Source organism: Ornithorhynchus anatinus, chromosome 5 (genome assembly GCF_004115215.2).
Source record: "Ornithorhynchus anatinus isolate Pmale09 chromosome 5, mOrnAna1.pri.v4, whole genome shotgun sequence".
Classification (NCBI taxonomy): domain Eukaryota; kingdom Metazoa; phylum Chordata; class Mammalia; order Monotremata; family Ornithorhynchidae; genus Ornithorhynchus; species Ornithorhynchus anatinus.
In genome coordinates, this window is record NC_041732.1 from 30,680,956 (window position 1) to 30,706,555 (window position 25,600).

Genomic DNA, 25,600 nt, shown 5'->3' on the forward strand with positions numbered 1-25,600 from the left:
AAAGCATGGCATCCTCCAGAATGTTAGTATCCCCTCCTCCCATACTTCCAAGTAGACTTGTTTAGCGACACCACTTCCTTGCTTAGGATCTCCTTTGCCTACTTTGGTGCTAGGAGAAGTAACGACTCCTCATAGGAATAGGTGAGATTGTAAATGACAGGTTCTTAGAATGCACAGAGAACACTGTACTCAGGGTGACATGGTCTAGCGGAAAGAACAGAGGCCAGGGAATCAGAGGACCTGGGTTCTAATCCCACCTCTGCCATTGTGTTATGTGCCATCTTGGGTAAGTCATTTAACTTGTCTGTGCCTCAGTTCCTTCATCTTTAAAATGGGAATTTCTTGCCTGTTCTTCCTCCTATTTAGAATGTGAGTCCCATGTGGGACCCAATTATCTTGAATCTACCCTAGTGCTTAATACAGTGCTTGGCACATAGTAGCGCTTAACAAATACCATTATTATTGTTTTTGTTCTTATTGTTATCTGATTCAGTACCAGACAATCCAGTTTTCAGTTCACCTATTGAATTTTTTTTTGAGCACTTACTGCATAAAGAACTCTGTAATAGATACTTGGGAGATTACAGTATAACAGAGATAGTAGGCATGTTCCTTGCGCACAGGAGTTTACAATCTAAAGAGGGAAACACACATTAAAATAAATTACGGATATGTACATAAGGGCTGTGGGAATGAAGATGGAGTGAATATCTAGTGCTCAAAGGGTACAAATCCAAGTGCAAGGGTGACACAGAAGGGCGAGGGAGTAGGGAGACATTAGGGATTAATCGGAGAAGGCCTCTTGGAGATGTGATTTTAATAAGGCTTTGGAGATGGGAAGAGTGATGGATATTAAGGGGGTGGGATTTCCATGCCAGGGGCTAAATATGAGTGAGGGATCACTGGCAAGGTAGACAAGATCAAGGTACGTCTCTGTTTGTTGCAGAGTTGGATGGACAACCACTGGATGTTCTCGAGGAGTCAGGAAACATGAACATAAACGGTTTCTTCAAAAGTTGAAGGTCCCCTATCCTGTGATCAGAGTGGATCCAGCTCTGACTGCCTTTATGGCCTAGTGGATAGAGCATGGATCTGAGAGTCAGAAGGTCATGGGTCCTAATACCAGCTCCAGCACTTCTCTGTTGTGTGACCTTGGGCAAGTTGCTTCACTTCTCTGTGCCTCAGTTCCCTCATCTGTAAAATGCAGATTAAAATTATGAGCCCCATATGGGACAGGGACTGTGTCCAACCCAATTATCTTGTATCTACCCCAGGACTTAGAACAATGCCTGGCACATAATAAGCACTTAACAAATATCATTATTATTATTATTTATTTTGCCTCCAGCATCCCTCTGCTGCAGCTAAGGTGCCCTCCTTGTATTCGTACAGAGCAGGAAGGGACAAAGACTCTGGAGCAGATGAAGTGGTCAGGGGACTGACCCCCTAGAGAAATACTCTAGGTTTTGGTAGGTTGGCATATGTAGTGACTTCAGGTTACACTGCATGCCCCATGTAACCCATGTGATGTTGTGCTTGTCCATGTCCTTTGTCGAAGGGGACTTATAGGACGGTTAGGTGGCAATTGAGCTCACCCAGGAATAGGGGACGAGGAGATTAACATCACACCGTGTTAATGAATGATATCATACGTAACATTTTGCAAAAGCCCATCTTAACCTGTCCCAAGTTAGCATTTCCCCATGGTGGGGAAGGGGGTCTACATTGATCCCCACATACTTGCTCCAGAGCCTTTGTGTTCCATTCCCAGATCCTTTCTTGTTATCACAGGTGCCACAGTCTCCCAAACTCTAGTTCAGTGCTCCATACAGGGTACCTGCACAATTTGTATTGGTTTGAAGCTGCAGAGTTCAGTGGCAGGAATATGGACACTTATTGCCAAAAAATTGGGCGTAAAGGCATTCCATACTGTATCAGTAGAGAAACAGCATGGCTTAGTGGAAGGACCACGGTCCTGGGAATCGGAGGATCTGGGTTCTGATCTTGGCTCTGCCACTTGTCTGCTGTGTGACCTTGGGCAAATCACTTAGCTTCTCTGTGCCTCAATTACCTCCATCTTTAAAATGGGGGTTAAGACTCTGAGTCCCTATGGATGTGCATTGTGTCCAACCTGATTAGCTTATCAGCTCTGCCACTCTGCCAGCTCTGCCACTTGTCAGCTGTGTGACCATGGGCAAGTCACTTCACTTCTCTGTGCCTCAGTTACCTCATATGGAAAATGGGGATGAACTGGGAGCCTCACGAGGGACAACCTGATTACCCTGTATCTACCCCAGCCCTTAGAACAGTGCTCTGCACATAGTAAGTGCTTAACAAATGCCAATGTTATTATTACATCTACCCCTGTCCTTAGTACAGTGCTTGGCACAGAGTAAGCACATAACAAATACCATTAAAAAAGAAACAGTACCAAGAAGGGGACAGAACAGCTGAAAACTAGATCAATGACCACCCTCAGCACTAGGGAGGAAATATAAGAACATTGATTCATCACTGTTCCTGGCCCAGAGGAGGTGCTCAAACTAGAGCAAGAAAGACAGATGAATGAGGGGAAGGGCAGAGTATACTCAATCAATCAATCCATGATATTTATTGAGTGCTTACTGTGTGCAGAGCACTGTACTAAGTGCTTGGGAAAATAGCAATTGGCAAAGTAAAGCAGTGTCTCTTCTGTCCTATCTCTGGAAAGACTTCGAAAGCCAGTCCATGTCCTTCTGTCCATCAGCCTCCCCAGCCAGGATCCATCGATTCATTCAATCAATCAAATGAATCCAAACTTTCAGGGTTCAATCCGACGGGAAAAAGAAGACTAGCCCCTAACGGGTAAAGCAGCTCTCTTCCTCCTCCCTGACTCCCTCTGGGTGAAATGAAAAAAAAAGTCAGGGCCAGATAATAATAACAATGGTGGTAATTGTTAAGCGCTTACTTTGTGTGAGGCACTGTACTAAGAACTAGGGTGAATACAAGAAAACCAGATTGGACACAGTCCCTGTCCCACTTGGGGCTCACAGTCTCAATCCTCATTTTACAGATGAGGAAACTGAGGCCCAGAGAAGTGGAATGACTTGCCCAAGGTTACACAAGAGACAGTGGGCAGAGCCGGGATTAGAACCCAGATCCTTCTGACTCGCAGGCCTGTGTACTATCCATTAGGCCATATTGTTTCTCATCACAATGTACTACTACCTTGAGCTTGGGTTGGTATCACACAGTTCCTCAGAACCACTCCAGATGGCAATCTAGTGTGTATATTAACTTGGAGCCAGTGCCAAGCTGCCAAATGCCTTCCCTGAATGGGACCTCATCAGGACTTCCTCAGCAGAAATGTTGGTTCTTTCAGCTCCAGGCTCCTCCCTTCCTTTGGAAATCACCTCTAGTGGAGATTAAGGAAGTCATTATCCTTTGCAGTTTCAAATCCCTGCTGAAAAGTAATGTGTTTGATCAGCCGTAGCTTCATGGCAGCCAGCATTTTAAGAGAGTGCCATCTCTTTAATGCATCAAAAATTATATAAAAGAGATATTGGCATTTTGTTTTCTTTGATTAAAAAATGCAGTTTCTGTACTAGTAATGAACATTTCTGTGTCTTTTTTTTTTTAAATGCAGGTTCCGGGGACATGGGCACCAAACAGTCCACACTGGAGAATGTCTCACTAAGTCAGTCCCCTGTGATAGAAAACATTCAGGCGGCATACAAAAGTGGAGAAACCAGTAAAGCCCAAGAGCTGATTAAAATAGCATGTGAAGAGAGCGTATTACAACTGGAAAAGGTAGGGTGAATGCTAAATATACCGAAGCTTTGGGCAGTCAATTTTTAATTTATAGTCAACATGAAAATTCCAACCTTGGCTATAATTATGCTATCTTGGTTAATCTTGCATGTCAGGATTTCAAAGCAACTCAGTCTTCCCAATACTGCTGAAGAAACAGAGCTTGTGGTAAGCTGCAAATCAGCTCATGTGGTAGAGAGAAGAGATCAGTCATCAATGACGTTTATTTAGCACCTAGAAAAGAGTGCTTTTGGAAAGAGTAAGGGACTCCAAGTGAGAGGACCTGAGTTCTAATTGGTGACTCTGCTAATCGATTGCTGTGTAATGTTGGGCAAGTCACTTAACTTCTCCGTGCCTCAGTTTCCTCAACTGTAAAACAGGGATTCCCTGCCTTTTACCCTTCTATTTAGCCTGTGATCCCCATGTGTGACAGGGACTCTGCCCAGTCTGATTAACTTGTATCTACCCCAGCACTTAGAACAGTGCTTGACATAGAGTATGTGCTTAAGTGCAGTTATAAAAATAACAATTGACCATGTGCCAACCACTGAACTAGGTGCTTGGGAGAGAAAAATACAATAGAGTTGATAGGCCTGTTTCCTACCTAGAAGGAGCTCATAGTCTAGAAGGGGAGATAGATATTAAAGTAAATTACTGAAGAGGTAATAGGAGACTAAAGGGGTATATATTGAAATACTGATGGGTAGGGTGAATATCAAGTTCTTAAGAAGTAAAGAGTCACATACATAGGCAATGTAGAGGGCAAGGTGAATGGAAAAAATGAGGCCTTTTGGAGGAGATGTGATTTTAAGAGTGTTTGGAAGGTGGGAAGAGTGTTGATCTGACAGATATAGAGGAAGGGAGCTCCAGACTAGAGGAAGGATGAAGAAAAGGGGTCAGCAGCAAGATAGATAAGATCAGGATACTAATAGTACGAAGGCATTAAAGGAGTGAAGTGTATGGGTTTTGTTTTAGTATCAGCAAGGTAAGCGTGAGCTAGTTGACTAATTGCCTTAAAGCAGATGGTGAGAAGTTTCTGTTTGATGTGGAGTAGATGGGCAGCCATGGGAGGTTTTTGAGGAGAGGGGAGATGTGGACTGAACATTTTTTCTTTAAAAAAATGCTCCAGACAGCAGAGTGAAGTATGACCTTGAGTGGGGAGAGACAGGAAGTAAGAAAGACCACGAGCAGACTGAGGTAGTAATCAAGATGGGATATAATGAGAGCTTAGATCAGTGTGGTGGCAATTTGGATGGAGAAGAAGGGGTAAATTCTAGAGATGATGTGAAAGTGGAACTGACAGGTTTTAGCAGCAGACTGAACTTGCGTCAGAAAGAGATGAATCGAGGATAATATCAAGGTTGAGAGCACGTGAGATGAGGAGGATAATGGTGTTGTCAACAGTGATAAAGTCACAGGAGGACAGAGTCTGTTGGGAAGAAAAGGAGTTCTGTTTTGGACACATTAAGATTGAGGTTTCGGTAGGACATCCAATTAGAGATGTCCTGAAGGCAGGAGCAAATGTCAGACTGCAAAGGAGAGAGGTCAGGACTGGATAGAGAGATTTGGGAATTAACCATGAAGAGATGGTAGTTGAAGCTGGAGAGCAAATGAGTTCTCCAAGGGATTGGATGAAGATGGAGAATAGAAGGGGGATCCAGAACTAAGTCTTGGGGAACTCCCACAGTTAATGGGTAAGAGACAGAAGAGAAGCCATCAAAAGAGACTGAGAAGGGATAGGAGGAGAACCAGGAGAAGACAGCAACAGTGAAGATAAGGTTAGATAATGTTTCTGGAAGGGGGTGATCCACAGCGTTATAGGCAGCTGAGAGGTCTGGGAGGATTAAGATAGAGTAGAGGCCATTGGCTTTGGTGAGAAGATCAGTGGTGAAGAGATAGTGTAAGTAAAATGTTATAAATTTTGTGAAGAGAGGAGATTGTGGGTTGAATAAAAAAGGGTCATTTTAGTTAGATTTCTAATTCTAATATTGGAGCTAATGCTAATTTGAGTTAATCTTGTGGGCCACTGTGATTCATGGATGTTTTTCTACTAGCTTTGAGTTTACAGAGTAGTGTTTCAGTTTTGTTACCATGAAAGAGATTGTCCACAGTTTAAAAATATAAGTAATCGCTGTGGCCATTTGCTTGAAATTCCACTTTCTATCTGAGAGAGCATGAACCAAACAAGATATGTGGTTAGATGAAACAAAGAGTTTGGGCTGCATTGTTCAGTAGACCTGAAGAAGGGCAGTGGTCCTGCCAGGAGGGTCAATCAGCAGTCAAGCTTTCAGAGACTAAAATGTCAGTTAATTAAATGACCATCAGTCAGTTAAATGACTGTTAAATTTTGGAGTTGAAACACTTAATCCCCTCCCCCAAACTGTAAGCTTATTTTGTATGGGGAACATGTCTACCATCTCTGTTATATTGTACTCTCCCAAGTGCTTAGTACAGTGCTCTACACACAGAGCCTCTGTCAATAAGTATGATTGATTGGGTTTTTTGTTACACCATCTAAATGATTGAATCAGAATTTGGGTTATAAATGATGGAACCATTGGGTGCTATATTAGTGAGAATGGAAAAGTATTTTTTGACTTTTTTAGATATACAACAACATCTCAAGAAAATGGTCACATTTCTTCACTGCTTTCATTTTCAAAAAACAAAATTCAAAATAAATTTGTGTTTTATCTTATATTTTTTGCCTTGCTAATACTGTTTATTGCACACTTGGCTATCAGGATGGCAACCAGAGTCTCTGTCTTTCAAAAGATTCAGTACTCTGATTCATTTCTTCCTATCTCAACTGTAAGACAAAAGAACCAGGAATAGCTGTAGGAATCTAAGCAAAAGAGGCTGACCCAGCCCAAAGAGACTGAATGATGTAGCCACATCCTAAATAAGTATCTGTATCCTATCCTCTTCCCTGAAAGATCATGACTACAAAGTTCAGACGAAAGTTGCTTAATTTTAAACATAACCCCCATTCCTCTTTGGTGGCACTAAAAATTATATTTATTTGGATGAAGCGTTAATCACATGCAATAAAGTTATATGTATGCAGGAATCGGTTTGGATGGGGATCTTTATACTCTGTAGTAGTTTTAGAAAGAGAGACTAACTCAGGATTTGTGTCCCTGAAGTTTAGCAGTGAGTAGAGTTGGGAGTTGTAGGGCTGTCAGAAAGAAGGGCATCCAGTTCAGGTTTTAGTATTCCATCTCTCTCTGTTTATAAACTGCTCTTGCTCTAGAATTGAGACCAAAGTATGCTATTAGCAAACAGATGTCTAAGGACTGAAGTGCACTTCTATGAGCTGAATAGAGAGAGAAAAAACTTCCCTCCTTCTAGCTCTCACACCAGTCCAAATGTCATTCTTTCAGATTCTTAGGGCTAGGAATTAAGGATATTTTAGGGGCCCAAAATGGAAACTAGCATCTAGTTTCTACAAATTGCTAGTGCAGAGCGTTCTACAAATTAGTTTCTATAAATTGCTACATAGATTGCATAAATGGAGAATGAGAAGCAGCTTCACCTAATGGAAATAGCACAGGCCTGGGAATCAGAGGACCTGGTTCTAATCTCAGACTCCTCCACTTGACTGCTGAGTGACCTTGGGCAAGTCACTTCACTTCTCTGTACCTCAGTTTCCTCATCTTTAAAATGGAGATTCAATGCCTATTCTCCCTCAATTGTATTTATTGAGAGCTTACTGTGTGCAGAGCCCTGTTCTAAGCACTTAGGAGAGTACAATGTAACAATACAACAGAGTTGTTAGACATCTTCCCTGCCCACAATGAGTGTACAGTCTCGAGGGGGAGGCAGACATTTATATAAATAAATTACAGGTATGTAAGAAAGTGCTGTTGGGCTGAGGGAGGGGTGAATCAACGGATCAAATCCAAGTGTAAGGGTGATGCAGAAGGGAGCGGAACAAAAGGAAATGAAGGCTTAGTCAGGGAAGCCCTCTTGGAGGAGAGGTGCCTTTAGTAAGTCTTTGAAAGTGGAGAGAGTAATTGTCTATCAGATATGAGAGTATTCCAGACCAGAGGCAAGACATAGATCAAGAGGACGGCGGCAACACAGACAAGATCAACATTGAGTAGGTTGGCATTAGAGGAGCAAAGTGTGTGGGCTGGGTTGTAGCACTGAATGAGTGCTTTAAAGCCAATGGTAATGAATTTCTATTTGATGCAGAGGTTGATGGGCAACCTCTGGAGATTCTTAAGGAGTGGGGAAACATGGACTGAACAGCTTTGTAGAAAAGTAATCCAGGCAGCAGAGTGAAGTATGTACTGGAGGGAGGAGAGACAGGAGGCTGATTCAGTCATCAAGGCAGGATAGGTTAGGTGTTTGGATTAACTTGGTAGCAGTTGGATGGAGAGGAAAGGGTGGATTTTAGCAATATTGTGGAAGCTGAACTGACAGGATTTCTTGATACATTAAATATGTGGGTTGAATGAGAGAGATGAATTGAGGATAGTGCCAAGGTTATGGGCAGGGATTATCATTCCCTAATTTGGATCTGTGGTACTTTTGCCATCAGGATTCTTTTCTTTCCCATCCCAAAATTTACTTTGAATGTTAACCCAAGTCGAGGGGAATTCTCTCTTCACATAGAACACCAAAGGGGAGTTCTTATTTCTTCTCTTTGATCAGTAGAGATAAGCCAATTGGTAAAGTGGGCTGAAAACTCCTGCTGAAGAATAAAATTAGATGGGTTAAATAATGATTACTTCCTGCAGACTGTAAATTCCTCCTGTAGACTACCAGTTCTTTGTTGACTGGGTTGGCATCTACCAAGTTGATTGTATGGTATTTTTCCAAGTGCTTGTTTCAGTACTGTGCACATAATAAACACTCAATAAATACCATTGTTGTTTTTTTTGCTGGACATTTACTATTTGCTTTTTTGTGGTTCTCTTAAAATTATCTTACTGTCTTCATGACTCAGGAAAATGTGATCTACTTCATGACCTGCAGGAATTGTTGTATATGCAAAAGTGAGTTGCTTAGTCTCTCAGTGGTAGGAACAACACATATCTCATTGCTATGTTCTCAATTGTTAGTTAATTGAATTACTTACCTGTTGATGTATTCTCTGATCTACCTAAGTGTTTAGACTTCTGGGGAATCTTACAATTCCTTTCAGTAAAGGTATGCAGAGGCACCTCACCTGGAAGGGGAAAGATAGGTTTTGAGGCCCCTAACGCTTTTGCTCTTTAGAATGCTTTACAGGTGCCCCTCTGGCACCCTTTCCTTCTAGATTCAGGCTCTTCATTTATTCCTTTAGCAGTCAAAGGATTTCAATAAAGACTGGAGGAAAGCAGTAAGTTATTATGGATGGGAGGAATAACAAGTGTTTATTCAGGGAGCTCTGGAAGGAAAATGAAGAATGCCACTGAGGGTGACAGCAGAGGATCACTAAAACAGTTGTTATAAAATTTTGCTTTTTCAGCCTGTGGACTTATTCAGAATAAGTGAAAGGTATAGATTTTAAATAAGGCTAAAAAAACCAATACATGATTTAATTAGCATTCAGAGTGTTTTTTGTGCCTCTTACTCTCTTGGTGTTTTTACCTGACTGTTTCTTTGTCCATCTCTTCAAATCTGCTTTTGGGGCAGTTTTTTTGAAACAGAATTCTTTGTATCTTTCTTCCTGTTGTTTCTGCATGTCCTCCAGGAGCTCAAAGGGCTTGTAGGTAAACTAAGCCATAACAAACAATTTATGTGCTTTCTCTGCCTCAGTTATTGCCCAGTTTAGGCTCCCTCTCAACAGGATTTTGAGAAGAAAGCTTATCTTGATGTCTTTTTTTATCCACCAGTGTCAACTCCTGAGCGTCACTGCAGCTTACGGGGACCTAGAAGTGGTGAAATATTTACTCAAAGAAAAACTTGTGGAATTGCCAACAGAGCCTAATGATGACAACCCAGCTGTGGTGGCTGCTTATTTTGGGCACACCGATATTGTGAAGGAATTGTTAGATTCTTTACTGGGTAAGTTCAATAAAATGAGCTACTTAACTCTTGGTGTGTTTTTATCCTATCAGTAGGCAGATTTGTGGGAGATAAGGGAACAGAAAGAAGAGACAGCAAGGTTTCTTAAGGTTTTTTTTATATAGGCTACTCAAGTTGGTCAAATAACCAGAAAACTGAGGCAATATCTGTAGCAATCCAAATAAGCACATCGAAATTTTTGTTTACAGTAATCTGTGCTAGAGGAAATCAGTAACTTACAACTCTCTCATTCACTTTTTAAATTGATAACATCAAGACATAATTCAATAACACGTTGGCCAAAGACACACTTTGTTTTGTGTTGTTGAAATGTAGTTACTACTGGAAAAACAGTACTGTTTCCTCAGTGACAAAGTCTACAATTACTATTTGTCTGCAGCTGCCCTAATAACAGTTAATTACTCCGTAACATGAAGTGACTTTCTCTCATGGCCAAATCAAATAATCGGTGCCATTCACTGAGCCCTTACTAGGTGGAACGCACTGCACTAAATGCTTGGAAGAGTTCGATAAAACTGAGTTGGTGGACACATTCCCTGCCAGATCCCACTAGTCCTGCAGATCTAGGCAGTTGTGTAGTTGCTTTCTGTGTAGTTTCCTATCCTATTCTATGGCTTTAAAGTTGCGTGACCATTCAACCCTGCCTTCACTGTGGTGCGAAAATGCCTCCTGCAATCGTATTATCACTTATTGCAGAAAGGCACCTTCTTAGGCAGTTGAGCATTACAGAGATGAGGAATCCTCAACTTGGTTCTGTAAGAAACACGCCATTAGAATCCTGAATGTGTGTTGCATGGGCCAGTTGTTAAGTCAGGAAATGTTCAATTGTGCTGCTCTTCTGACTTGCTACCCCCAGTCCCTCCCACTCATGGCAACAAGTGGAGACTGACTGAAGAGTGGGAAGAGGGAAGATGTAGCAAAATAGATGGATTACAGCCTTGGGGGACTTATTATATGTTACTCTGGCAACGTGACCGTAAACCATTCTCTGCTGTCATCTCTAAAGCCAAGCCATAGTAAAGTTAACTATAACCTGATTGGTTAGCAATTCCTAGTCATTCACCAATTGGAAACGTTAGGTTCCTTTTCAAATCTTCCATGCTTATCCCTGGGGGCTGTATCCAGCTTTCTGGTAAATTTCCTATGGAAAGAGAAAAGGTTTGGCTTTGGTCAGGTTTTGGAATTCTTTAGTTACCATGGATTTACAGCCCTTATTTGAGGCTTTGAAAAATGAAATGGTGTTTTGATGAGGTTGCTAAGAGAACAGCGAGTGAGGTGATTTCTATTGAGATTGGACCCAGAAAAATGTCTTTATGCCAATTCGAACATGAAGATATTATGGCCCTTCAACCCACACCATCTCTGTTGACTTAAGTTGCTGAATATTATTTTATCGTGAAATAAAAGCGTGGCTCAGTGGAAAGAGCACGGGCTTTGGAGTCAGGGCTCATGAGTTCGAATCCCAGCTCTGCCACTTGTCGGCTGTGTGACTGTGGGCAAGTCACTTAACTTCTCTGTGCCCCAGTTCCCTCATCTGTAAAATGGGGACAACCTGATTCCCCTATGTCTACCCCAGCGCTTAGAACAGTGCTCGGCACATAGTAAGCGCTTAACAAATACCAACATTATTATTATTATTAAATAAAGTGGGCAGCAACTGCTAATTTGAGGAGAAAATTGTAAGAGGTGTGGACTGGCATTTTACCAGAGAGTTTGGTTCCTATCACAGTTTCTGCTCTTAGAAGGAAGATCTCAAAAACTCATATCAAAGTTTGGGGGGACTTCTACAGTCTACTTTAACTATCTGGGGTTGTCCCATACTAAATCTGCCCACACTGGGCACTGGGCTGGAGGAAGTATACTCCAGACTAAACACAGCTTCTTGGTCCTAAGCCCAACAAAACATCAAATAATGCAGCTGTGTCTTATGTTTGAAAATCATCTTTCACCAAGACATTTTAACTGACTACAAACATAACTAGTTAGATTATATAGTGCCTTTTCTCTTAAAAGTAAGTCTATAATTATTCATCTGATTGAACAATTAATGTCCAGAATAACTTTATCATAGAAAGTAGGCAAATGATTCCATTCCCATTTTATAAATGGAAATGAATGCTCAAAGAGGTGGAATAATGGAATAATGTTCCAGTGCAGACTTGACAAATCAGCAGTAGAGCAGGAATTTAGACCATTCTCAGGCTGACTTTTTCATTAAAAAAAAAAATTTGTGGTCTTCACAGAGCAAGCCTAACCCTCAAAGCTTAAGAAACACTCAGTGGGCTAGTATGTAGCAATGTGGGCTAGTGGAAAGAGCATGTTTCTGGGAGTCAGAGGATCTAGGTTCTAATTCTGTTCTTGCCATTTTCCTGCTCTGTGATCTTGAGCAAGTCGCTTGACTTCCCTGTGGTTTAGAGAAGTTAAAGTGGGGATTAAATACCTGTACTCCCTCCTCCTTAGACTATATCTCCGTATGGGATGAGACTGTGTCTGATCCACATATGCTGTATCTCCTTCAGCATTTAATGCTTGGCACATGGTAAGCACTTAAAACTTAACTTTTGTTATTATTATTATTTAGATAAAACAAACCGTCCAGTTGACTTAATCCTGCCCTAGGAACCTTAAGGTTAACCTGTCCACCTGATTGTGTAAGAGTATCACTCCTCCTTTCTGTCTGTATCCTTCCCGCCCATTGTCTGCCTCAGTGCCTCCAGGGACTCGAATATAGGTAGATAAGGACTGAGGTGGGAAAGAGAGGACTGGGCACCAAAACTGTGAATCACACATACCAGAGATGGCCAAATTGTGGCTAACAAGTTGCTATTCCTTACTCCCGAGTGGCTCTCAGCATATTATTTCATGGTGAGAAACAGAAGTGTGTCCAGGTGTTGTGGCTGAAGGTCAGGGCAGGTAGGGTGGAAAGGTTCCTGACCTCTTGCCCACATCCTGCCTCTGGCCTGGAATGTTCTCCCTCATATTTGACAGATTCTCTCACCTCCCTTCAAAGGCTTAGTGAAGGCTCATCTCCTCCGACGAGACCTTCACTGATTAAGCCCTCCTTTCCTCTTCTCCCACTCCCTTCTGCGTCACTCTGACTTGCTCCCTTTATGATGCATCCTTCTCACCCCAGCCCCATAACACTTATGTACATAGCTGTCATTTATATTAATGTCTGTCTCCCCGTCTATACTATAAGCTCATTGTGGGCAGAGAATGTGTCTGTTTATTGCAATATTGTACTCTCCCAAGTGCTTAGTATGGTGCTCCATGCACAGTAAGCGCTCAATAGATATGAATGAATGAATGCAGGGCAGACTCGCTCTGGGGGTCCGTAGTGGAAAGGCAGGAAGAATTTGGCCGGTTCTAGCCCTGTCAGCTCCTCCCCATGGCCCAGCTACAGCCCCGTGACTCTGGCTCATCCTGAATGCGAGCGGATCAAGCTGCTCTTATAGCAGCAGCAGCCACCACTCCACAGGCCAGATCAATAACCAGAATCCCACGGTCTTCAGCCCTGCACGGGCTGCCCTGGAAGTAGATGAGGGAGAGAGGGGAAGGGGAAGATAGAGGGCCAGACTGGGAGCCAGTAGTCTCCTTCTGACTTCTCCACAGTGCACCTCGCCCTGCTGGATGGAGGTTCTGCTGCCTCTTAAAAGGCCAGGCTCTGCTTCTTTGTGGGTGGATGCAGAGGCCAGACCTGAATCCATCTGCTTGTCCATCTCCCAAGCCAGGGGTTTGTGCAAATGAGGAAGGGTGGGTAGGCGGGGGACTAGATGAGGCAGCACCCCCCTCACATTCTGTCTGGTCTGGGGAAGGGGCAGAGACTCACCTTGAGGCAGCGGGATGCTTCTGACCACGTCTGCAGACCTAGCCAGTCTTCCCTTTTCTCAGTATTAATTTTGTTTTCAGTGTAGTTTTGGATATCCTTTTTAGTAGAGTTTCAGGGTGCTTCTCTATGAATCCCCGACAGTCCTGTGAATAACAGAGAAGGACTTTTTAAATAAAAGGAAGCTGGGCCTTTATTGTTTGAGTAAAAAAAATTAGAGCCTCACTTAGTATAAGTTCAGGATTTAAATACTTTCTGGCCTTCTAGTTTACGCCTTAACGATTCTTTCTGGAGTACTATCTACCTTCAAAGTTTGAAAACTTGTTGGTGTCCCCAACCCCTGCCAACGCCACACAGGCTCATGAATTACAAAGGTAAAATAAAGGGGGTATAAGGTGGATGGTTGACCTTGTTACTGGAACAATGCTGCCCTCTCGCCATTCCAGTTAAAATAGTTTTTGTTTTTGTTTTTTTATCTACGGCTCTTGGCCACATTATGTTTCTGGTTTGCAGCTCTTGAGTTTGAGGCTTGGCCATTCCCGGTAGACGCCCAGAGGCCATTCAGGGAGGGACGTCCAAGGACCCGCTACCCAAACTCAAGGGGAATTGGGTTCAGTCGACCAATCAATGATATTTGAGTGCTTGCTTTGTGCAAAACTTGAAAGAGTACAAAAGAATAAGTAAATACAGTCCCTGCTCTCAAGGAGCTTACCGTCAGTTGTGATATGATACCAGTTAACAAGTGCTACATTATTGGATAAAAACGAGGCTGAAAGAGAGGATCAGCACATATGCTTCTTTTCTTTTAATTCATTCAGTCATATTGTTGAGCACTTGCTGTGGGCAGAACACTGTACTAAGCAGTAGGGAGAGTACAGTAGAACAATAGAGACACATTCCCTTCCCACAACGAGCTCATTGCAACCCAGAGATTGACTGTTGAAGATTTGTTGCAAGTCTCCCAATTCACTCTTGGGTTTGATCCTTAGACTCTTCAACTCTATTTTACAATTTATAAAATATCACTGTCATTTAAGGAAACAGGTTTAAAATTCAGCCTCTTTCCTAAGAGTAGGGGTTTCCAGAGCATTGGAAAAAATGGTTTTGTTTTTCCAGATTTGAATGAGCCTGAAACATCTGAAAGATAGTTTGGGAATATTAGGTGTCTCATCTTGTTATTGAATTCTTAATCGTCTGAGAGCCTAGATTTAAAATTCTCCATTTATGCTATCCAAATAGGTGAGGAGTATGTGGTGGGAAAGTTGCAAACATTATTGCTAGTAATCTTGCATTCATTCATTCAATAGTAATTATTGAGCGCTTACTATGTGCAGAACACTGTACTAAGCGCTTGGAATGTACAAATCGGTAACAGAGACAGTCCCTTCCCTTTGACGGGCTTACAGTCTAATCGGGGGAGACGGACAGACAAGAATGCTGAGAAATAAATTGTCATCCATGTCATGTAATTCTAAATGCAACCTGTGGACAGTGGAGAACAATAATAATAATAATAATAATGATAATAATTGTGGTATTCATTAAATGCTTACTCTGTGCTAGGGACTGTACTAAGCACTGGGGTAGATACCAACAAATTCAGTTGGACACAGTCCCTGTCCTACATGGGGCTCACAGACTTAATCCCCATTTTACAGATGAAGTAACTGGGGCATGGAGAAGTGATGTGACTTGCCCAAGGTCACACAGCAGACTAATGGCGGAGGTGGGATTAGAACCCAGGTCCTTCTGACTCCCAGGTCGGTGCTCTTTCCACTAGGTTATGCAGCTTCTCAAGTCAGTATGGTTTCCTAGACAGGGCAGGGGAAGAGATGGGTTGGCTAATGGGTTGGGTGGTAGAGAGGAGGGGTGGGCCAATCAATTAATGGAATTTGTTGAGGGCTTATTGTATTGATTCCTTGAAAAAGGCAGTCATACATTCATTCATTGTCTCAAGTATTGAGCGCTTACTCTGTGTAAAGCACTGGACAAAGCACTTGGGAGAAAACAATATAACATTTTTATAATGTAGCAACAGTTAGTCTCCACACCCTCCTCGAGTCCATTCCAGATTAGGAAAATACCACCTGTCCTTTCCCCCTGCTCATAGGTGACATTTTGTGGTCTTCCTCCTTAAATATGACTGAATCATTGAGGCAGTGAACGACACGAAGATATTGCTGTGCCTTTCGTCTTAAGACAACTAATGCTCTGTTTTTGTTAATAATCTACTTATGTGTTGTGGAAATGACCTGGGGAACATCAAATGAACTGTTCTGTGTGGTTTTCTGGATTGTTTGGACAGACCCCTGCAGCTACCAGAGATTGCTGAATTGGATGCTAGCCATAGCCTGCCAGCAGGGACATCTAGATATAGTCAGACTGCTTGTACTTTCCTACAGTGCTGACCCAGAGACCTGTGCTGTGAGGAAGAATGAATTTCCTGTCATTTTAAGATTACCACTTTATGCAGCTATCAAGGCAGGTATGTAGTCATACTTAATGGTGTTTACTGGACCTTACAATTTTTTTTGAAAATGTTGAACAGCAGCTGTGACCATTAGTGAAGTGTAAATCTGTGTGGTTACAAGCTCCCAGTGTTTCAGTACTTCCTCCAGATGCAGCCACTCATAACATTCTGGCCTCCCTGGTTTCATTCAACTTGATGTCTTGCTCTTTTGCTCTCTCATTCACTTTCTGTCTTGCTCCCTCTCCCTCTCTCCCTCTCCTGCTCTCTCTCCCTCTCTTCCTCTCTTGCTCTCCATCTCTCACTCTTTCTCTAGCTCACTCTCTCACACTCTTTCTCATTCTCTCATTCTCTTCATCACTCTCCTCTGTCTAGATTTTGGTGAGTATAGTGACCAGTGTATATTGAATTAGAAAAATATGGATTTAGGTCCCCAGAAGGTTACTCTTAAATCCTGTTGCTAATAAGAACTTTTGCTTCAGAGGAAGTAATATTCAGAGAAGTGGAGCCAAAGAGCATAAGCATTTTTTGGGGGGGGTTCCTATTTTTCGCATTGTTTTCCTTCACTTCTGTAATGATCAGTTTCTTTTTGGGGGATGAGATTCATTTTAATACATTTTCCCTTTGTAGGGAATGAAGATATTGCCATATTCTTACTGCGCCATGGGGCATTTTTCTGCTCTTACATCCTGATGGACAGCCCTGAGCCAAGCAAGCGTCTCCTCAGAAAGTATTTTGTAGAGGCAATCATACTGGCCAGCAGTTCTCCAACAAAAGCAGTAAGTCATCTTCAGCCTAGTGCTGATGACCAGAGTCACAACTCTAAATGAATGCAGTGGTATTTTGCATATTGCATTTGTCTTTAAAACTGACCAAGAGTGGTCATTTTGACTGTCCACATCAAGCATTCTAACAATGCATATCCTGAAAAGTAGCTGCATGCAGCCATTAAATCAACTATAATCAACTCCTCTAAGTGGGGTCTTGAACCTGAGGTCTCAGGACTGAGGTTCACACATCATTTCTGCAGAAAAATCCATCATTATCATCATCAACATCATCATCATCAATTCATTAGATTCATGAGGTCATTAAATTGTATCATCAATTCATTAGATAATACAATTTAATGACCTCATTAAGAAAACAGCCAGCAAGAATACACATTTCCCCCTGGTATTTCTCAAAAAGGATTGGCTTGTTTGTTTTGCACCATAGTCGACTGGCACTTTGTATCTGACTTGGACAGTTGTCCTGAGATGTATTTATTTCACACTGTGTAAAGGTAGGGCAGGGCACAGAGTTGGTCTTTTTGTTTTCTCAGTAGGTAAAGTATAAATAACAAGATGATATTGTTCATGTATTCTGGAAAGCTGTTCTGCTCATAATAGTAATAAATGTGGTATTTGTTAATCATTTCCTATGTACCAGGCACTGTACTATGCACTGGGTTAAATACAAGATAATCAGGATGGACACAGTCCCTGTCCCAAATAGGAGTCACAGTTTCAATCCCCATTTTACAGATGAGGTAAATGAGGCATAGAGAAGTTAAGTGACTTGCCTAAGTCACAAAGCAGGCAAGTGGCAGAGCTGGGATTAGAACCCAGGTCTTCTGTCTCCCAGACCTTGCTTTTTAGTGATGTGAAACTACCATAAAAAGATTCGTGCTGAGCCTTCTTGGAATCCCAAAGCAAACTGTGATTGAGGAAGCTAGTGTGTTCCAAAGAGAAACAGCTACTGTAGGTGGTTGCTTTTATGCCTCTTAAGTAACCCTGTGATAGCATCAGAGGCGCTTCATTAATACATCTGCACAGAAGAGTGGTGCTCTAAACACCAAGTTACGAATGAGGGACAAGATTGAAATTTGGAGTCGGCTACAACATGTCAGATGAGACTGATAGGGTAAGCAAGTCTTTGTAGACTAAGGATTTTGTCTAGGTCTTTAAGCCAAAAAATGTAATCCACGAGGGCCTTTAGATCAAGCTATTTAGGGGATAAGGGAAATTAAAGCACCTTCATTTTTAAGAGCCAGTTGGCAGAAGGGGTTGTTTTTATGTTTTTGTTGAGAATTAGAAGTTTAAGAAGTAGCTTTATCTGATCTGGATTGTCAAGAAGTACATTTTAAAAAGAAAAATGAAACTGAAAAGTTATATCTTCTACAACATATATTTTTGGCAGGCTTACTGATATTCCACTTGAAAGGTCTATTACATTTTTAATATATATTCGACTGACCTATTTTTAATGTAAACATCTTTTTAATATCTAACTTTATGTAAGAAATGACTTAATGTTTTGTTGGGGAGCACACCCTAAGAGAAACAGACAAGACTTTCTAAAGTTTTAGCAAATGCCAGAAAAGACCTGATTTAGTGCCAGGAATCTGATGCTGCTTTTCAGTGGTTGATTTACTTATTTATTTACTGTAGAGTGATTGGGGCGGCGGGGGGGGGGGGGGGGGGGGGGGGGGGGGGAGGTGAGGGTTTTTTAGTGTTCAAGAGTTTGAAATTGGTTTGGCACAGAAAGCTTAAGAATCTGGGTACTTTCCTTACTTCCCACCTCATTTAGGGGAGGGAAACTGGGTTTTGTTTTTTTTTCCTACAGCATTAAATTTATGTTGGTAAAGTAAGCTAGCATTTTAATTTTTTTAGGGATCCAGTAGTTAACTCTCTTCAGCCAGACTTTGTCCTTAAATATGCACTTTAGAGCAATACCCATCTCTGTCTTAGAGCAAAAGTCCATACATCACATTTAATCTTTTTACCAAGGCATATAGTTATCAAATACTGCCATGATGGTTGCACAAGGAATCCAGTAACGTGGGCACAGTGAAAATAAAGTAAATATTTCAATTGGAAATTCCACTTTCTGGGTATTTTATTGAGGTTTTGTTTGGCAAGATACAACCAGTTCTTCCATCACATGTAATTTCACTACATGGTTTTGACTAGAATGCTAGTGAGGAATTAGGGAATATTCACTGGGCAAAGCATGCCTGAAAAGGATGAGATACAAAGTCAGAACAAATAATTGTGCACTTGCATGCTGTAGTCAAAGGACACACACTACAATACGAGTGAGGGAAAGTTCTTCCAACAGTGAGAGCCTGTCTGGGTAGAACATGGCGTGACGTCAGGAGAAATGTATATGTGCATGTGCAGTGTAGATGGCATTAGTCAGGGCAATCAATCAATCATTCGTACTTAATTGAGTGTTTACCGTGTGCAGAGCACTGTACTAAGAGCTTGGGAGAGTACAGTATAACGGAGTTGGTGGACATATTCGCTGCTCGCAACTAACTTATAGTATAGAGAAGTGGGAGAAGATGGAAGCAACGTGAGTGAATGAATTCACTCAACTCTGTGGTATTCTACTCTCCCAAGCACTTAGTACAGTGCTATACCCACAGCAAGCGCTCAGTAAATATGATCGATTGATTGATATAGCTTGCTCATTGCATGTGGCTTTCAGTGTATTATAAAAACTGGGTGCTCCAGAGTAATGAAGAGCAACACCCGGAATTGGTCAGCCAAGACACAACCCAGACTGCAGTAATTGCTGGTATTGCATGTGTGTGTATGCAAATATGGCTGGTATAATAACAAACCAAATTGATGTTATTACTCTCCCTGCTCCAAGTGCATTAACCATGTGGAGTTTATTCAGTTCTCTTTGGAGGTCATATGAGAAACCACAATTTCAAAAAACGCAAGCCTACCTTCAATCATAAGAGGGCATTAATACACACCTTTCAGAGTGCAGAGAGAAGACACGTACCATCACTCCCCTATGACATTCTTCCCTTCCAGCCAGGCAGCCGGTGGTATCTACTCACTCTCTGGCAGCCTGCTTTGAAGTGGGGACTTTCATTCCACTCCTTGTCCAGTGGAGCACCCAGATTTGCCACTGCAGATACAGGTAGACCAAGTCATCCTTCTATGGGGAGTAGAATCCTCCAAGAGCTAGAAGTCCACAACCTGGACCACTCCTGCCTGTTGCAGCCTCAGCCTGGCCCAGCCAGTGTTGGTCTCTGAACTGAGCCAGAATAATAATAAAAATAATAATAATAATAGTATTTAAGTGCTTACTATGTGTCAAGCACTGTTTTAAGTGCTGGTGTAGATACAGGCTATTCAGGTCGGACACAGTCCCTGTCCCACATGGGACTCTCAGTCTTAATCCTCATTTTATAGATGAGGTAACTTAGGCAGGGAGAAGTGAAGTGATTTGACCAAGGTCACACAGCAGGCAAGTGGCAGAGCCAGGATTAGAACCCACATCCTTTTGACTCCCAGTCCCATACCAGGGAACCCAGGCCAAGCTGCAGTAAGCCATGGGGTACCTCCATTTGGGCTAGAAATGCCTTACAATTGGGTGATTGCCCCATCCTCTGGGTTGCAGCCCTCTTTTTCACCTTTCCATTCCACAATGAGGGTAGGAAATAGCTGAAACAGGTCCAGGCCCTATCAGGGTTGACTCTGTGCCAGTCTCAGCACCCACCAGATCCTCGCCTATGTAAGGCTATAATAATAGTAATGGCATTTATTAAGCGCTTACTATACATCAGGCACTGTAGTAAGCTATGGGGTGGATACAATAATGTTGGTATTTAAGTGCTTACTATGTGCAGAGCACCGTTCTAAGCGCTGGGGTAGACACAGAGTAATCAGGTTGTCCCACGTGAGGCTCATAGTTAATCCCCATTTTACAGATGAGGGAACTGAGGCACAGAGAAGTGAAGTGACTTGCCCAGAGTCACACAGCTAACAAGTGGCAGAGCTGGGATTCGAACCCATGGGCTCTGACTCCCAAGCCCGGGCTCTTTCCACTGAGCCACACTGCTTCTACTTTACAAGCATAGTAGAGTCAGTTCTCCCATAACACAATCATTGCATTCTTAAGTAACCCACATTATGACCGACCCAAACATTTTTTCTTACACTTCATTTACTTATACTGACTTGTGGAGTGCCTCCTATCCAGACAGACTCACGTTGAGGAAAGAATTTTCCCTGTTTCTTCAGTAGCCTACTGTCTGAAGAGCACGATGAAAAATGTGTAGCAGCAGAACACCAAACTACAGTGCTACTCTAGACTGAAACCACATCCCCCAAGGAAGTGCACTCTATTTCACTCTCCTAAATGCTTTGTACAGAGTAAGCACTTAATAAATAATATCGATTGTTGGATTGTTCGGAGAGAAAGTGATTATCACCCCCTGATTCCCCAGGGAGAAAGTGCATCCCTGCATACCTTTATCTGCACTTCTAGGGAAGAATCAGGCCATCTGTATATAATATTATTATTAACAATAATAATAATTGTGACATTAAGCCCTTACTCTGGGCCAAGCACTACAAGAAGTGCTGAGGAAGATACAGGATAATCAGGTAAGATACCATCCTTAGTAGTAATACTATTTATTAAGCACTTACTGTGTGCAGAGCACTGTATTCAGTGCTGGGAAAGAATGAATAGATGCAAATTAGACATGGTGCCTGTCCCACACTGGGGCTTACAGTCTAAGTAGGAAGGAGACCCTGTATTGAATGCCCATTTTATGGATGAGGAAACTGAGGCACAGAGAAGTTAAGTCACTTGCCAAAGGTCACACATCAGGCAAGTGGCAGAGCTGAATTTAGAACCCAGCTCAACTGCCCAAACTTTCCACTAAACCATGCTGTCTCTCTTCTTGCAAGTGAAAATATACCTCTTCCTTACCATCTTCTCCTTGAAAAAGTATTGTTTGTATTAACAGTGAGTACAGTTGTGAAACCAGTAAAAACATACATTTAGGGGAACTCATTCCCAATGCTCATCTCAGATACACAGCTTCATTGTCCAGATATAAAGTCAGTTCTGCCAAAACATGTCTTTACTATCTGTTTTGGTTAGAACACTGTTGTGAAATTAGGGGATATTTTTCCAGCCACCTGTCTGTTTGGGTTCAGTATATTATGGAGTCCGAAGAAACTATTGTTTACAAATGTGCAATAGGTCTTGGCTAGAACCAGAGCACAGGTTTTTTTAGGAAGGCGAGCTTCTTCAGGTGCACAATCCGCACCTTTTAGTAGAACTGTGTGTATTTAACTTTCTATCTGTGCATAGTATGTGGAATATTTTCTCTGGGACAGGTAGGATAAGAGAAGACAAGTGCCTAACTTCCTGGAAGGAGGCTTCAACATATCCTGTTTCTACTCATTTGGCCTCTCCGATCAACATCATTGGTAGCAAAGCCTGGCTTTGGTCTTAGTTGGTTAAGAATTAAAATTGAATATTTTTTCTTCTCAGATTGCTTTTCTATCTCTTCTTTTATTACCATGAAATTTTCAGCATGGTTTTGAATTATTACAAAGACATCAGGCTGAACCCCCTAAGAAGAATCCTGCACTTTTGTTCTGTTTGGGGTTTTTGCTTCCTTTCCTGTCTAAAATGGTTTCAATTGAGAATGGAACATTTTGTCTTTGATTAGTCTTTTTCCCCATAGGAAAGAGGCATAGGAATTAGGGAAGCAGCGTGGCCTAGCCGAAAGAGCACAGGCCTGAGACCTGGGAGTCAGAAGGACCTGGGTTCTAACATCGGCTCTATCTGCTATGTGATCTTAAGCAAGTCACATCACTTCTCTGTGTCTCTGTTACCTCATCCGAAGGGGGATTAAGACTGAGCCCAAGGTGGGACATGGACTGTGTTCAACCTGATTAACTGTATTTACTCCAGTGCTTAATACAGTGCCTGGCACATAGTAAGTGCTTGAAAATACCATTTTAAAGAAGGGGCATATTAATCATGTGAGCTTACACTGGAGTTGATGTACCTATATCACTCAGTTCTGGAGTTCATGGGATCCCAGCAACTGTCTTATTCTCTATGAAATGTTCAAGGTTCCTTGAGTTTTACTGCAGAAGTTTTAAGCATTCAGTATGCTGAATGAGAGGCCCTTCTGATTGTGTAGGGTTTCTTTTCCCCCCTATTCTTTGGGTCTGTGAGTTCACATTTAGAGCAGTTTGTTTATGGCAAAGAAAACCTCTTACAAAAAAGGAAAATTTAAAATAACAGGTCCTGAGCCAAATACAGATTTCACAAGATTTTCCTGGAGACAACTCTGTTTCAAAAACATTTCCATACTTCTAAATGCACCATTAAGCTCATATTTAAAAGGTTTTTGTCCATCACATCTTCTTCTGGGTACAAAGTTACTAGCCTGATCTAATGTACACCCTGGGGACAGATGGGTGAAAGACTGAGAGGAGTTTAATTCTAGGAACTGGAGAAGAAAACAACAACCCCAAACTGATTGTGCCATCTCATGTCTTCCTCATGCCCAGACACAGGGGCAGAGAGCTAGCCTCTACTCGGAGGTGCATGAGTAAGATTTGAACCCTTCAGATTTATAAATTTCTTCTCCTGAAATAATTACACTGATTCTGAAAGAACTTGATTCTCAAGTCTTAGTGTCACTTTATGCTGGGTTGTGCTGTGGCATATAATTATGGTATTTATTTAGTGCTTCCTAATATGCTGAGCATTGTACTAAGCGCTGGGGTAAGGTGCAAGATAATTAGGTTAGACAGTTTCTCACAGTCTAAGTAGGAGGGAGTAGGATTTAATCCCTATTTTACAAATAAGGAAACTGAGGCACTAGGAAGTTAAGAGGCATGCTCAACATCACACAGCAGAGAAGCGGTAGAGGTGGGATTAGAACCCAGGCCCCCATACTCCCAGGCTCATGCTCTTTCCATTAGTCTATGCATCTTCTCCAGATTGCTCTTGGATTTATCTTGTATGTATTCCCAGTTTGAGTGAAGTATTTGCCTCCCCAGAAGCCCTCACTGGACAGCAGTTGTTTGTGTGGCCTCATTCTTCACTCCACCCCATTGCAGCACTCTGGAGAAGGCTGAGTGAGTGTGGCACAAGCCTGGCCCCACTCCTGATGGAACCCCAAAATGGAGCTAAGCAACAAGAGAATGCACCCGTGTTCATTCTCCTTCCCCATTACACTCTCATAGGCCTTGCCTTGAAGAAGCAGCATAGCCTAGTGGATAGAGCCCAGGCCTGGGAGTCAGAGGACCCAGCCCTGCCACTTGTCTGCTGTGTGACCTTGAGCAGGTCACTTCACTTCTTTGTGCCTCAGGTACCTCATCTGTAAAATGGGGATTAAGACTGGAAAATGGAGATGTGGACTGTGTCCAACCTGATTAGTTTATATCTGCCCCAGCTCTTAGAACAATGTCTAATTGTATAGTATGCGCTTGCCCCCAGAAAAAAAAAAAGGTTAGGCAGTCTGATCTCCCTCTCCCCATAGACTCATAATCTCCTCATAAAGGGAGATTTTTGTGTTGATAACAATAATGACAATGTGGGGCTTATTCTTTCTGACTTTCACACAAACACACATGCACTTGTGTGCGCGTGCAGACACACACACACAAGCACACATGTATTCTAGCCATTATTGAATGCTGAGTTATGTCTTGGCTCACCAGTTCCTACAGGTTCAGGCAGGTGAAGTTTCCCACCAGAAAATGGAGGTATTTAATGAGTGATTTCTGTATGCAAAGCACCCACTGTCTGCTGAAGAAGACAGAACAGTGCTTTGCACATAGTAAGCTCTCAATAAATATGATTAAATGAATTAATCTATGGTTCTGGCACTACGTTTGTGAAACAGATGAAGAAGAATAGTTTGGCACAGGAGGAAGAGGAGGGAAATAACTACTCTCAGCCCTCTCCCTCCTTCAAAGCCCTCCTAAAATTACAAATCCTCCAAGAGGTCTTCCTTGACTAAGCCCTCATTTCCTGTACCGACCCTCTCTTCTGTGTCTCCTCTGCACTTAGGTCTTGTACCACTTAAGCACTTGATATTCACCCCACCCTCAGCCCCCACAGTACTTGTATACATATCCTTACCCTTTGCCATTTTCCCTATCTGCAATTTAGTTTAATGCCTTCCTTCCCCTCTAGACTGTAAGCTCCTCGTGGACAGGGATTGGGCCTGCCATAATATAATTATAGTATTTATTTAGTGCTTCCTAAGATGCTGAGCATTGTACTAAGCGCTGGGGCAGGTGCAAGATAATTAGGTTGGACACAGTTTCTCACAGTCTAAGATGAAGGGAGGAGGATTTAATCCCTATTTTACAAATAAGGAAGTTGAGGCACTAGGAAGTTAAGAGGCATGTCCAACATCACACAGCAGAGAAGCGGTAGAACTGGGATTAGAACCCAGGCCCCCATACTCCCAGGCTCATGCTCTTTCCATTAGTCCATGCTTCTTCTCCAGTTGTCCTGTAATGTGGGAGTTGTGTTTATGTGGAATTCCTAGTTAAGGAAAACTTGTGCTGTAGTTGCCCTATGCTACGCCCACAACTCTTCTTCCAGCAGCCCCACATCGTGCTGTATCCCAAGAGACTTATGTTTTCAGAATATCATTTCCTGTTCCCTAATTCCCTAAGAGCCTCCTAGCCAAACTGTGTAGAGAAAGCATGCATCCTGGCAGA

The 25,600-nt window shown here is 42.2% G+C and overlaps 1 protein-coding gene across 1 annotated transcript in view; it reads left to right on the forward strand.

The window, feature by feature from the left end:
• The window catches only part of LRRK1 (leucine rich repeat kinase 1), a 145,817-nt gene that overhangs the window by 33,554 nt on the left and 86,663 nt on the right, over positions 1–25,600 (forward strand). The window contains 4 exon segments of the mRNA XM_029065466.2: positions 3,626–3,789; positions 9,615–9,786; positions 15,939–16,118; positions 16,731–16,879. Coding sequence (XP_028921299.1) covers positions 3,626–3,789; positions 9,615–9,786; positions 15,939–16,118; positions 16,731–16,879 — 665 coding nt within the window.